The 14,802-nt window shown below is 44.4% G+C and overlaps 1 protein-coding gene across 1 annotated transcript in view; it reads right to left on the bottom strand.

Moving 5' to 3' along the window:
* Nucleotides 1–14,802, bottom strand: part of LOC311043954 (protein unc-13 homolog B-like) — a gene marked incomplete at its 3' end in the record, with an annotated part of 110,162 nt that overhangs the window by 31,673 nt on the left and 63,687 nt on the right. The window contains exons 9-10 of the mRNA XM_084055377.1: nucleotides 1,611–1,910; nucleotides 1,050–1,137 (exon numbers count right to left, since the gene is read on the bottom strand). Of these exons, the coding sequence (XP_083911503.1) occupies nucleotides 1,050–1,137; nucleotides 1,611–1,910 (388 nt within the window). The remainder of the gene's footprint in view (nucleotides 1–1,049; nucleotides 1,138–1,610; nucleotides 1,911–14,802) is intronic.

Below are 14,802 nucleotides of genomic sequence, written 5' to 3'. Positions count from 1 at the left end.
TACTAAATAGCTGCTGTAGCCTACTTCCACCGGACATTCGGGTTTATGAACACACAAGCCAGGAAAAATACATATAAACTTAGGAAACGCTAATAATAATATAATTTTGTATGAAATGTAATGTCACGGTTTGTTTTCAGAGAGGAACAGCTCAAACAAAAGACGACTCAAAGAGGAGGAATATCATGGTATTTACACACAAAAAGACAATAGAAAACCTGCGACAAAAAGCATTGAAAGAATCCAGCCAGCTATAAGATATCCAAACTTACATTTAGCCGGAGAATCTCCACTGCGACATATCCAGCACTCATTCACCCCAACACCCAAGTTATGTAAAGGCGGCCCTACAACAATCAGGCTATCAGGGCACCTTACAGTGCAGTACTAAAGTGTAAGCAGCTATTTGGCCAGCCTTGGGACATCCCCCTCTGGATAGAACCATGCTGAGCAAAGAGGGGACTCTCACATCAAAGTGAATTTACTTCTACGGCTGAAAACGTGCTTAAATTACTGTTGCATGTTGGGAAACTCAGCCAACCCGCAGGGGAAAAGAGAGAGTTAAAGAATCATTGAGGTGAGAGAGAGAGAGAGAAAGTAATTTATGCCACGGCGTACAACGGTGTGGCACGCCAAAAATAGACGATATAGACCAAATCATCATGACATCACCACAACCGGCTTTATAACACCAGCAGCAACGCATTGGAGTATTATTCATCTACCTTATTTCTGGAAGAATGGGTCACTTATGACATTGTTATTGACTGTTATATTATTTTGACCTAAATATCCACAGGTTCTGATCCGTTCTATAATGTACAAGCTCACAATGCGGTCGAGGATACAACGCGTTGTAAGCTTGCATCAGCTATTTTTGATATGCGATGCCGTCGTACGCTGTATAAATCAAGCTTAAGAGAGACAGAAAAAGGGGGATATGAGAGGAAGACGGGGGTGGGGGAGGGGTGAAGAAAAAGGGTATAAGAGAGACTGGACTCTCTGAGGAGCATGAAGTAAAGAGAGGTTGAACGGGCGCTGCCCCCTACCTGCAGGAGCTGGACTCTCACTTTGTTGTAGGCCATTAGCCAACGCACTTTGGATGGAGAGCAGGGCGGCGGTCCGTCCTCAAAGAACCTGAATGACATCATGAAAGACGTGGAGAAAGCCGTAAGTAAGCAGAAAAAGCAAATGACAAATTGCAACCCATCTGCACATTTGGTTATATATATTTGTTTTTAATCAAAGAACAAAATCATTGCTGTCGGGTGGAAATCTTATCCAAAATTGTCCCTTTTCATGAAAAGGGGAAAAATAACCTGTATTCCAATGGATTCAAGTTGGATATTATTTGGGGGAAGTCATTATAGGAGAAATATTTCAAAAATGTTGAAAATGTAACAGATAATGTATTCAAAAATAGTGAAAACAGCAAATCTACAAGCTCACAATGCATCACGATGTGATAATGTATAGAATAGGACATTCATTTGTGTGTGTGGGTGGCAAGAAATGTGGAGATACAAGGTTACTGTCCGACAGCAACTAAATGCAACAAATAATGAACATAAAAATTAAAAAAAAATCAAACAAACAAACAAAAACCATACTTGAACTTATCGCCTGGCCTCTTGTCCCGGTTGTCCGGGGTTGGTACGGGCAGGACGACTGACGAGTCCGCCAAGTCTTTGTTGGAGCCAGGTTCCGGCAAGGCCCGCATCCCTTTCTCGGCCCCCTCTTCTTCTTCCTCCTCTTCTTCATCCCAGGCAGGCCGGTTGCCATTCAGAGGGGGACGAGGAGTGGAGGTATCGATGGGCTCAGGGCATCGTCGTTCCTCCGGCTCAGAGCTGAGCTGGGAGCTGGTCTGACTGAGGTTCCCCGATGACCCAAACCTGCTGCTGTCCACCGGGCTGCAGAATACCAAACAACAGTCGGGGATATTACCAGGGATGTGCTCAGTGGCACTGTAGTCAGTGGTGGACGGTAACAAAGTACGTTTACTTGACTACCGTACTTAACCCATTAAGACCTGAGGCCGATTCTAGAAATGTCTTCTAAATACAATTTTATTTTTATTTTTTTAACTTTTAAAAAAAATAGCAGATCTACAAGTTCATAGCACGTCACTCTGCTATTTTTTAATAGCCAAAGAAATCTAAAATTACACAGATGCTTATACCGGTCTAAATGGGTTAAGTAAATAATTTTAGTTTTGTACTTTACCGTACTTGAGTATTCGTTTAAAAACAAGATTATGAATGAATCACTTAAGCCCTATTTTAAAAATAGTGAAAATAGACAATCTGCAAGCTCACAATTTGTGATACATTGTGAGCTTGAAGATCAGCTAGTTTCCACTATTTTCAAAAACTTAAGAACATTTCTGAACTTGTTTGGGACATGTTTATTAATTAAGATAATGCACTTTGTAATTGGCACTTTTGAATACTTGAGTATTTTTTTAATCATGTACTTTCAAATACTTGCTTTAAAAAAAAAAAAGTTTAAGCATGTACTCCAGTACATTATTTAACTACAGTACAGACTTGAAGCAACTTTCACTTGTAGCCGAGTATATTTGACCAGGAGTAGCTATTCCAGGTGACATTATACTATATTAGGTGAATTTCTATCAGTTACAAGGAAGATTAATCAAGACAAGGAAGGAAAGCTAACAGTTTGTCCCTACATTAAGGTGAACATTACTCTACTACACAACACGCATGTCAAGAGAGGGCGGACACTGAGCTAGCCATCATATTCCTAATTATGTGTGATTATATCAGCATTAATGTGGAAAGTGGTGACAGCTTGTTGGTGGTGATAATTGCCATCACACATTTCCATAGCTTTCACGATTTCAGCAAAGGCTGAGTGAATAAAGACGGAATAGGCTGTTCAGTGGTTCCTCGTCCAACTATGCTGACAGCATTTAGCAGTGTTCAGTGTTCAAGGTTCAAGGTTTCTTATTGTTACATCTTCTGTATTGTACAATTATTTGGGTGTGGTTCCTCCATCTCACACGGATGAAGTCTGGATAGCCGAAACCTTTGTCATCTTGTCAATTTGAGGCACATGGAACAATAGAAAATATGGACTTTTATTTCTGAGTGCGACCCTCCATGGTTTCATTTGTTCATCTTTTTTTATTTTTTATTATAACACACCAGACTGGTCAGAGCGCGGTGGTAGAGTTAAGTTTGTTCTGGTTCCTCAGACATTGTAGCAGCATTCATAATAATACTAAACATATACAACGACATAAAAAAAGTAATAATCAAGAATAGCAGCAGTATTAAAACCCTATATACTTGGTGCCCTCCTTTTCACCCTCTACACCAAATCTCTTAGTTGAAAACAGCAGACCTACAAGTTGACGCACCTATTTTTGCAGAATGTTTTAAATCATGCCCAGAATAGGGATGCTAGTGTTCAAGTGTGCACCTTAAGCACTAGGACAACGTCTGTTGTCCTAGTGCTTAAGGTGCTTGAAGGTGCTGTGTGCAAGGTTACAAACATCTATTCACATGTATGTCTGTGTGTATGTAATAATATCTATTTACATGCATGTCTGTGTGTATGTAATAACATCTAATTACACGTATGTCTGTGTGTATGTACTGTAGTAACATCTATTTACATGTACAGTATGTCTGTGTGGATGTAAACACAGTGAAGTGACCTGTGCCAGGGATCTTTGTATTTGGTACAGAGGTCAGGTCTTTGAATGAGGCTGCAACTATTGATTATTTTCAGTGGATCAACACGAAAATACAATTTATTTATTTTTGTACGCGACTAAATCGATTAGTCTGATTAACAACTTAAGCTTTGTCGTACAAGACAGCTCTCCAAGTTCCAACGCATTGCATCAGGATGCGTTGTGAGTTTAGATTGTCTATTTTCGCCATTTAAAAAAAAATAAGAAAATAATGAATAACCAATAATCAATGTATTTTCATTTAAATTGATTATTTTTGTATAATCTTTTACATGATTAGTTCGATTAACTGTTGCACCTCCTAGTGAAACAGCTTGACCGTGTTCAAGCTGTGGGTGATAAATCGTCCCTGTGATCATCTCTGTCTGCGGACAAACCACGGGAGTGACAGAAGACCGCTGTGCTCCTCCTGGTTGTGTGGACATGTGGGACTTCTAATGAGGGAGGTGGCTCTGTGCTTTAACGGCCATGATTTACTTTGCCTTGGGCATGACGCCATATTACATCTCACTGTTCCATTTTTCCCCCGACCGCGGCGCATGCTGTCGCGCTGGCATAAATCTTCCTCAGCCCAATTCATATAAACAAATTGGCTAGGGCTGAGAAAATAATTCACACAACCCCCAGGAGGGAGGGAGGGAGGGAGGGGGGAGCCATACACCCCTCACAAAGAGAACAGCTAATAAATAAAGTCCAACGTCTTCTTTATGCATTGCACTTCCATCACTGTCAGGGAAACCATTACTTCGGCGCTGAAAGTAAGCAAAATAGCCAGCCGCTACATTTACAGCGCATGAAATACTTTTCTGAACACTTTCATATCTTATGGCTCTATTAATGGTATTCATAACATCAGATTTTCGTTCAAGGACTTTTATCTCTAGATAAGAGGTGGATATAAATTAGATCAGGTTCGTTGTGCTGAATATAGGGTTTTTAGTGCAGGGATAATCTAGCATTGATGTTAAATGGGAAAAGCAATGAAAACGAGGCTATGGTCACACTAATGGGCCATCCAAACCACGCACTAGATCTATATCTGTAAAGAGATATAGTTAGTGTGTGTGTTTGTGTATATGTGTGTACTGTATGTATGTATGTACTGTATGTGTATACACACACGCACACACACACACACACACACACACACACACACACACACACACACACACACACACACACACACACACACACACACACACACACACACACACACACACACACACACACACACACACACACACACACACACACACACACACACACACACACACACCAGAGTCCACACCACCATAATGATGACAGTGGTGAATGATACTGTAATTGTAGTGCTTGGTGTGGATGTCCCTTAACACCACACAGACAGGAAAACAAACCGCAACACTGGATGGAAAGAGGAGCAGGGCTATAAACATTCTGTCTACGGTATCATAATACCTGGCCAGCAATGCCCAGATATTATGAAAATGTACTAGCCTTTTCATGGGTTCGCTCTTCAATGTGTCCTTCGGTTGCTCTGGACCCGGATCAACAGATGTGAGGACTTCACTCTTATCAACCTCTGGCGGGGTGACTTGTACCTGGGGTTTATCAGGACTCTCTGCCAGAGAAATCACTTCAGAATTCAACCCGGACTGCTCGAACTGTGCCAATGTGTCGCAGCTTCCAGTTTTTGAAGTTTCTGTTGGACCCTCTGTCCCCATGTCAGTTGTATCTGCGTTCTCCGTCTCGTCGGAGACTGGAGAGAGTTTTTCAGCCTCTGGTTCAGAGGTCTCATCAGCAGGTTTGGGAAGCTGAGGCTGAGGCTGTGTGGTGACTACAGCAGGAGGGGATTCTGGTTTGGGAGAGTCAGAGCCTCCAAACATAGAGCCAAGTTTCATTCCAAACACAGAAGCAGGAGATGGCGATTCCTCCTTTCCTGCTGGTTTATTGTCCTCAAATATACCAGCTGAGAGGCTTTTAAAACCAGAGAAGAGACCACTGTCTGTCTGTGCTGGGGATGGTGCAGAAGAGAGGAGAGATCCAAGAGACGATGCTCCGTCTGCTGCTCCAGTCATGAAGCTGAATTTAGGGGTTGATAGACCTGGAATGTCAAACATTCCTTTGGGCTCTGCAGCAGGGGTAGATCCGGCTTGGTCAGCCTCTGTCTGTGACTCTCCTGACACTGAAGCCGGCTCTCCCTGCACCAGTTCTGCCTCAGGCACAGAAGCTTTCTCAGTTGGTTCGGTCAAGGGACATTCCTGTACTTCCATTTTGTCCTTTTGCTCTGCCTCTTCCACAGTGCCTTTTTCAGGCAAGTCAGTGTTTGGACTGGTCTCAGCATCTCCACGTAAGGCTGCAGAGTCAGTGTTTATATTTTCAGTATTCTCCATCACCTTTGCCGGAGGTTCTTCTTTATCACCCCCCTGCCCAGGCTCTGTGCCAGGCTGTTTAGTATCCTCTGGTTTAGTTGTTTCTGGGCCCTTGAACATGCCTAAGAAATCACTGGTGATGGACTCAGTGGGGAGGCTAGTTGTAAGGCCAAAAAATGAGCTTTGTTGTGGCTGACCAGTAGGGCGAGGACCAGTAGGGCGAGGACCACTAGGGCGAGGACCAGTAGGGCGAGGAGGAGGTGCTGATTGTCCAAAGAATGAACCAGGTGAGCTTGAGAAAAACCCACCACCAGCTGCTGGTTTGCTTGGGGCACTTGGGGTGGAAAACATAGACATGAAACCAGAAAATGCAGCTGGTTCAGGGGCCCTCTGTGGTCCTGGCTGCCTTGGTCCAGCCATTCTTGGGCCTCCCATTCTTGGGCCTGCCATTCTTGGACCAGCCATTCTTTGACCTTGTGGGCCAGGTGGTCCAGCCATGCCTGGTCTAAGCTGTTGCTGTGGCCGGTGACCAGGGGGTCCCATTGGAGGTCCCATTTGTGGTCCCATTTGTGGTCCCACAGATTTTGATAGCTCTGTTTCTGGTGGTTGAGTGACAATTGTTTTTTCTTCAACTGTTGTTGGGATTGTTTCAGGGCCTTTATCATGTGTATTTTCCATGGAGGATTTCTCTGACTCCAATTGAGCCTTTGCTGGTTCCTGGTTAGAATTGGCCTCTTCCCCAACAGCAGTTGTTAGTGGCAGTTTTTCTGATTCACTCACTTCTGAAACTGTGCGTTCTGCTTCAACAGCTTTCAAGTGTTCCTCACTAGATTTATCTGCTTCTGCAACTGCTGTCTCTGTAGTGTGTTCTACAGGTTCAGTAATGGATGACTCTACCACCAATTTCTCTGCCTCAGTAGCATGTTCCACAGATGTGTTAGTGGATGACTCTACCACTGCTGTCTCAGCATGTTCCACAGATGTGTCAGTGGATGGCTCTGCCACTGCTGTCTCTGCTTCAACAACAGCTTTCCCAGGTTCTAATTCAACTGGAGCGGATCCTCTATTTATTTCTAAATCCTCTGCCATTCTTTCTGGAATCAAACCTTGATTGAGAACTTGATTTTGACCAACATCGTCAGGTGTTTCTGACACTACAGGGGTTTGTGGGACAGCTATGTCAGATTCAACTGTTTTCAAAGTTTCCTGTGATTCCTTTACTTCTGTGGATTCCAGTGTATTTAGTGAATCTGACTCCTGAGTATCTTTGACCGGTACTGGGGTCTGTTGTGAACATGGAAGCTGCTCTGATGGTTCTGTAGTGGTACGTTCTGTAGTCTCTACCTCTGTTTGAGCATCTGATAATGGGACAGATGTTTCAGTGGTCTTCAGAAGGTTGTCTAAAGAGGAATCTTCAGTGTTAGTGTGTTTAGGTTCTGCTTCAAGCTTCTCGTCCACTGATAATGTAGAAACAGGCTCTGGGAGCATTCTTTCAATTATATTTGTTTCAACAGGGGGATCCTTTGATTCTCCTGAATCAACGGGGACAGTGTTTTCCTTCTCAGGAGTGATAATATCAGACTTTGGTTCCTCTGATTTTTTGTCCTCCATGAAAGACATTCCCAGGAGGCCAAATCCACTTTTAGGTTTGTTAGTGTCAGAAGTTCCACCAATTGAGAATACAGAAGGAACTTTGAACATACCTTCTTGTTCAGTAGGTTTAGTTGCTACTGGTTGGGGTGATGGTGGCTGTTGGCTTGGTCCATTAAACATGGAGAATAGCCCTTTGCCTGAAGGTTCTGAGCCTCCAGGACCAGGTGTTCCACCCTGAGGGCCAGGCTGAGGTCCTTGAGGGCCAGCTGGTGGCTGAGTATTAGGGCCTCCGAACATGGAAAACAATCCTGCACCAGGACTTTCCTTGGGTGCAGTAGAGCCTGAGAGGATGCCACCAAATATAGAAGATCCAGTGGCAGGTCCTCTAGGAGGTGCACCACCCCCAGTGGGGGGGCTGGGACAAGGTGGCTGTTGAGGGGCAGGTCCACCAAACATTGAAAATAAACCTTTTCCTGGTGGATCTTTGGGTGAAGGTCCTCTAGGTCCCATAGTACCTACAGTGGGACCGCTTGAGGCAGGGGGTGCCTGAGCACTGGGTGCTCCAAACATAGACAACAAACCCTTTCCTTGAGGCTCCTGTGAGGGAGATGTTGGAGGTGCTGGGCCAGGAGAAGGCTGGGCACTTGATCCACCAAACATAGAAAGCAAGCCTGCTCCAGGAGTATCTTTTGCAGAAGACCCAGGAAGAATGCCACCAAGTATTGATGATCCACTTTGGGAGGAAGTCTGTGGTGAAGTCGAAGTGGAGCCTCCAAACATTGAAAACAAGCCTTTGGTGGGTTGTTCTTTAAGTTCCTCAGCCACTGGTTGATCAACTCTAGTAAGTGAACTCTCCTCCCTAGAAGCTGTGATATTCTCCTTTGGGGGTTCAACAGGACTGGGTTCAATGGCAAGTGAGCTAATATCCTTTTCAGGCTGAACTGCAGGAGATGCCGTTTCATCTGAAGCCAAGGGTCCGAAATCTTTTTGGGACAACTCAACAAGTGACATATTTCCTTTAGGTGGTGTTACCCCATTCCCTCTTTCCCTTCCGTCCTTGGATAACAACTCAGGTAGAGGCTCAAGATCTGTAGAGGACCCCACTGTTGAATCGTTCTTAGTCAGGATAAGCTGTGAGCCATGTTCATTCTCTGATGGAGGCTCTACTGATGTCAGTGTAAGTGGCCTCTCAGGTGGGGAGATCTTCAGTTCCTCAGATGCTATTATTTGCTCCATACTAGTGGGATCTGTAGTCTTTACTTCATCAGAAATTTCAGATGTTACACCAATTTCACTTGGTGTGGATTCCTTATAATCTGGGATTGCCTCTGTGGGTGTAGTGACCCTTGAAACACACTCGCTTGATTCAGTGAGTTCACTCTCACTCATCTCGGGTGAACTGGCACCTGAGACAAATATGTGAGGTAATCGCATGTAAGGTCTTGGTTCATTTGGATCAACTGGAGAACTTTCTGAGCATCCAATCCCAATGTACATTGACCTTTGAGGAGATAATTTCTCCAGGGATACTTCTGTGACAGAGGGCACCTCACCAGATAAATTGTCAGTGTCCTCTGAGACCGTCACAGCTGTCTCTGGCGTAATGGATTTAATGTTGGATGTGAATTGTGACTGTGCTTGAGAGAGCTCTACTGAACTGGACCTGCTAACGATACCTTTGGGGGGTATCTCAATAGTTGGAGAAGCTGCAGGTGTCTGTTCGGGCGAATGCTGAGGACTTGAAATCCCAAATATTGACTGCGACCCAGACAACTCTTTAACAGGGGATGCAGCAGGTGAAGATACAGGGGAGTAGATTTCCCTCCCTGTTGTCTCATTGATTGGGCTTGTAAGAGTTGTTCCCTGGAGTAGAGCATGCTGACCGTCCTGGGAAATAGACACAGAATGGGGCAAATCCTCCACAGCTGATGGAGGACAAGGGGATGAAGTTGATACAACCGTTATAGTTTGTGGGCTTATAGCTAAATTGCTTTGCATTTCAATAGTAGGACTTGTTGCATCTGTTGGAACAATATTACTGTGGCTGGAAGATGTGCTAAAACTAGCGTCCTTCCCAGTGATTTCTGCAACATGGGGAGCATCAGGAGTTTTAGGAGAGATCTGTGGCTTGCAATCCACGGGTGTAGACAGATTTGGATAGTGCTGGGACATCACCACAGTTGGGTTTGCTGTGGGCTGCTGAGTTTGACCACCAAACATTGAAATCAAACCCTTGACAGAGTGAGATCCTGCTGGTGTTTGACTAGACGGCATTGGTGGGCTTGGAGCTGGTAGTATTTGAGGTCTTGGTCCATATAGCATAGAGGTTGTTTGACTGGATGGCATTGGTGGGCTTGGAGCTCTCGCTAGTATTTGAGGTCTTGGTCCATATAGCATAGAGGTTGTTTGACTGGATGGCATTGGTGGGCTTGGGGCTCTCGCTAATATTTGAGGTCTTGGTCCATATGGCATAGAGATTGTTTGACTGGATGGCATTGGTGGGCTTGGGGCTCTCGCTAATATTTGAGGTCTTGGTCCATATGGCATAGAGGTTGTTTGACTGGATGGCATTGGTGGGCTTGGGGCTCTCGCTAATATTTGAGGTCTTGGTCCATATGGCATAGAGGTCGTTTGAATGGACGGCATTGGTGGGCTTGGAGCTCTCGCTAGTATTTGAGGTCTTGGTCCATATAGCATAGAGGTTGTTTGACTGGATGGCATTGGTGGGCTTGGGGCTCTCGCTAATATTTGAGGTCTTGGTCCATATAGCATAGTGGTTTGTGATCTGACTCCACTGTTTTCTGACACCACAGCCTGGTCTGAAGCTTTAGTAGTTAATGGTGCAGTGGTAATGGACTGCTGCTGTAGTGAGATGTTATCAGGCTCCTTTGCTGTATTAGAGACTGTTGGTGCACTTATCTGCACTGGCTTCATACTCAAAGATGCTGAAGATGGAGCAATTTGGGATCCATCACACACTTGCTTAACTGCAGATGAAGGCAATGACTGACTATAGCTTCTTCCACTTTCTCCAGGAATTTCTTCTGAGCTTTCATAGTTGCCCAATGTTGGTTGTTTGATGAGAATCCTGGGCCTAGGAGAAGGCTGTGTTTGTAACTGAGGTGGTCTTGGCAAAGGGTCAGTCGTTTTGTACCCTGTGGCATTTGAACTACTGACCTGGTGTTGAGCACTGTCTAAAGTGAAGGTAGCTGACATCTGCTTATCCTGCATACTATTCTGGGGATAAGGAGAAGCCTGCATTCCAGGGTGGACACTTGTCTGTTCAACAACAGAAGCTTTCCTCAAAGGCAATGGTCTCTGAGAGTGAGAAAACAAGGCATCTTCCTTGACTTCATTTTGAAGGACTGGAGGTGTATATTGCTGCAGATTATAAAAGTGATTTGATGAGGGAGAATGAAGAGGTTGTTTGGTGGAAAGATTTGTTGCCATTTCATCAGTCTTAAAAATAGTTGGTTCATCTTCAACCTGTACCGTTAGGTCAACAGTACCCTGACGTGTTTTCTTTCCAGATGGTTTTACAGTTTGCCTGGTAACATCTATATTATCATCAATTTTGGTGAAATCCATGGGTTGTCCCTCTTGTGGTTCAATATAATCACTAATACATTTGGGCAGATAATCCCTAGCACCCATGGAGTTCTCTTTTGCAGAGAAGTCCATGGGTTTACTGTGTGTCTGAGGTTCATTGCTTGTGTGCTGAGAAAATGAAAAGGTCCTATTTCTATGGTGCAATGGTTCAGTTGTGTGTACTACAGCTGGTGTTGCCTTTTTTAACTCCTCGACTGAGTGGATTCCTTGCACATAGGGTTTATGTTGAGGGTCCACTATCAGTGGTACGCCAACAGAACCATTCATTGTTATATTTGGCTTGCTCTTTACTAATGGCATGACTCCAGTCAAAGGGAGCTGGAACGTTGATTCTGTTGGCTTCTGCTGTGATCTTGGCGACATGTCCAAAAAACTTTTAATAGAGTTGGATGGTGCTGATGCTATCTGGGGTGTTGGGTGCTCTTGGATGTAAGACATTTGAGGTCCATGGTCTGTCTGATCTTGGATTTGTACTTGTGTCCATTGCTTCCTAGGCTGCTCCTGTGGAGCAGGTGGTTGCACAATCAACGAAACACCAACAAAGTCTCTTGATGGCCTTGTCCTCACCAGTGACATTGGATCTGAAATGTTGTCCAAAGTTATAATTTTGTCTGATTTGTAACATACGTTTGGGGACATGTCTAAGGTGGCTTTAATAGAGTTTGACGGAGCTGAGGCAGATGGGTAAGGCTGAGCAACAGACTGTGACCCCCTTCTGGTTTCACTTGAATACAAGGGAGAACAGATAGGAGCAGGTTGATGTACAACAGGACAGGAGACTGTGATTGTGTCCATTGTATGCTGTGTTGGTAAATAGGTCATGATCTGCGGTTGTTGTTTATCTTCAGGATATGGATCAACTACCAGAGGAACCCCAACAGACTTCTTTCTGGCAAGTGCTAGAGCTATTGACGTATTCACCAGTGACACAGCTTCTATTTGGCAAGGTTGCAATTCTAGAGATGCCTTTGCCAGTGCAACTTGGGGTGGCTTGGGTGACATATCCAATACTGCTGTGAAAGACTTTGCAGGGACAGATGTTGTCTGATATACTTGTGTATCACTGGACTGAGCTAAGACCCTGGATATGCTGTGCATAGGTGTTTGCTGGTAGAGAGCAGGGCGGGTTTGAGATATATTGCTGCTTAAACTCGGCTGTGCATTTACGGGAATTCCTATCAATTGTCTGCCATAATCAAGGGCATCTTGATTGGGCAGATCCACCACAAGTGGAACCCCAACAGAATCCTTTATTGCAAGTTCACGTGGACTTGGCTTTCCCCTCATCAGTGGTATAGCTTCACTAGATGTAGTTTCTGTAACTATCACACCAACCATTTCTTTTGATATGACAGAAGATTTAGAAGACATATCTAGTGTGCCTTTAACTGAATTGGCAGGCACGGTAATTCGCGGATGTAGATTTGAACTTGATATGGATTCAGCAGACTGAACTAAAGGTGCTCGTGTTAAGGTTGCCCTCCTATTATCAATTGGCATCTGTTGTCTCTTACCGGGGCTTATCATCTCAGTATTAATAATATTAGAAGAATGATGCTCATCCATAGACAGGCGATGCATATTTGCTGACCGTTGTCCCTGAAGTTCGGACAGTTCAGATTTACAAGAGAGATCGATAGATCCATGGCGACTAGACCTTTCCAATCTTTCCTCATAAGTGAAAGATTTTCTCTTCAGCAGTGATAGTGCTTGATTGCCAAGATCCTCTACTAATGCATCAGTTTGTTGAGCATTGTGAGGCAGTGCATTTAAAGACATATCATTTTCTGTCATGAATCCACCAGGCATTTCTTTTGATTTGTAAGAACATTTGGAAGACATATCTAAGGTGTCTTTAATTGCATTGGAAGGTAATGTAATTTGCCTTAGATGATTTGAACTTGGCATGGATTCAGCAGACCGAACTAAAGGTGCTCGAGACAAGGTTGGGAGCCGGTCAATTCTCATCTGTTGTCTCTTATCGGGGCTCACAATCTCAGTAGTAGTAATAGTCAATGAATGATGCTTATCCATAGATGGGGAATATGCATGTGCTGATTGCTGTCCCTGAAGTTCTGACAGTTCAGAATTACATGAGAGATCAATAGATCCATGGCGACTAGACCTTTCCAATCTTTCCTTATAAGTTAAAGATTTTCTCTTTTTCAGCAGTGATAATGCTTCATTGTTAGGGTTAGGGTCCTCTACCAATGCCACAGTTTGTTGAACCTGATGGGGTTCCCTCTTTACAGACATATCTAAAGTAGGTTTTACTGAGTTTGCGGGTGCTGTGGCCCGCTGAAATGTTTGAATGAATCCACTGGACTTGTTTGAAGGAGGCGGTATGTGTACAAAGCTTTCCCTCTTGTTATCAACAGTCTGTTGCTGTCTCATAACAGGGCTTCCTATAGGTGAGCCAGGCACAGATTGACTTTGCTGGGCATGCATGTGAACATTGGATGGAGACTGCATATGCTGCCCTTGAGGCTCTCCCCGTCGAGTCATAACTGGGCTCACTAACGGTGAGGCAGGTACACACTGGCTTCGGGGATCCAGTACTTGTCCCCGAGATTCAATATGCTGCCCTTGAGGCTCTCCCCGTCGAGTCATAACTGGGCTCACCATTGGTGAGGCAGGTACAGACTGGCTTCGTGGATCCAGTGCTTGTCCCCGAGATTCAATATGCTGCCCTTGAGGCTCTCCCCGTCGACTCATAACTGGGCTCACTAATGGTGAGGCAGGTACAGACCGGCTTCGTGGATCCAGTGCTTGTCCCCGAGATTCAATATGCTGCCCTTGAGGCTCTCCCCGTCGACTCATAACTGGGCTCACTAATGGTGAGGCAGGTAGAGACTGGCTTCGGGGATCCAGTGCTTGCCCCCGAGATTCAACCTTTGTAGATTGTTCAAAAGGCCCTCCCCTGGAAAATTCATTCACTGAGGATCTTCTCATTTCAGATCCAGCTCGAGACTGGTTGTTTTCTGGTTGAGTTTGTTTAGTCTGAATTGACAGAGGCGTCCTGTTGGATAAGGGTGATATCTGATTTTGTGTTGTGGAAGAGGAATATTCAATCCTAATCTCTGGACTGGGCATTCTTCTCACTGGTATCTTGCTTTGGTCAGAAGGCCTATTAGGCTGAGGAGAGGCTGTTCTTAAATGTGAAGTACATTTGCTTTCTTGGGATGAGAGTCCATCCCTACATTCTGTATTGTTCCACTCAATTTCATTCTCCTCACCAGGCTTAGTCATATCTACGACTCCATACGTATTCTTTTCAGTCATATCCATATTTGTTTCAGCCTCCTGCTTTTTGTCTTTGAAACTCTTCATCTTGTACTTTGTAAAATCAACAACTTTGTCTTTCTGATTTTCTGTAGATTCCACACTGGTAGAGATTCTATCCTTTGTATTTACATTCCTGTCCTTATTAACAGTAGAAGAAAAGTCTAGAGCTGTACTGCTCAACTGACAATCTCTGGGAATGCTGCGCTGCTTATGTATATGCTGATGGTACATTTTATCATTTGT

The sequence above is a fragment of the Gymnoscopelus microlampas genome, assembly GCF_963454915.1.
Source record: "Gymnoscopelus microlampas genome assembly, chromosome: 4".
In the NCBI taxonomy this organism is placed as follows: domain Eukaryota; kingdom Metazoa; phylum Chordata; class Actinopteri; order Myctophiformes; family Myctophidae; genus Gymnoscopelus; species Gymnoscopelus microlampas.
This window is presented reverse-complemented; position numbering and strand designations above follow the sequence as displayed.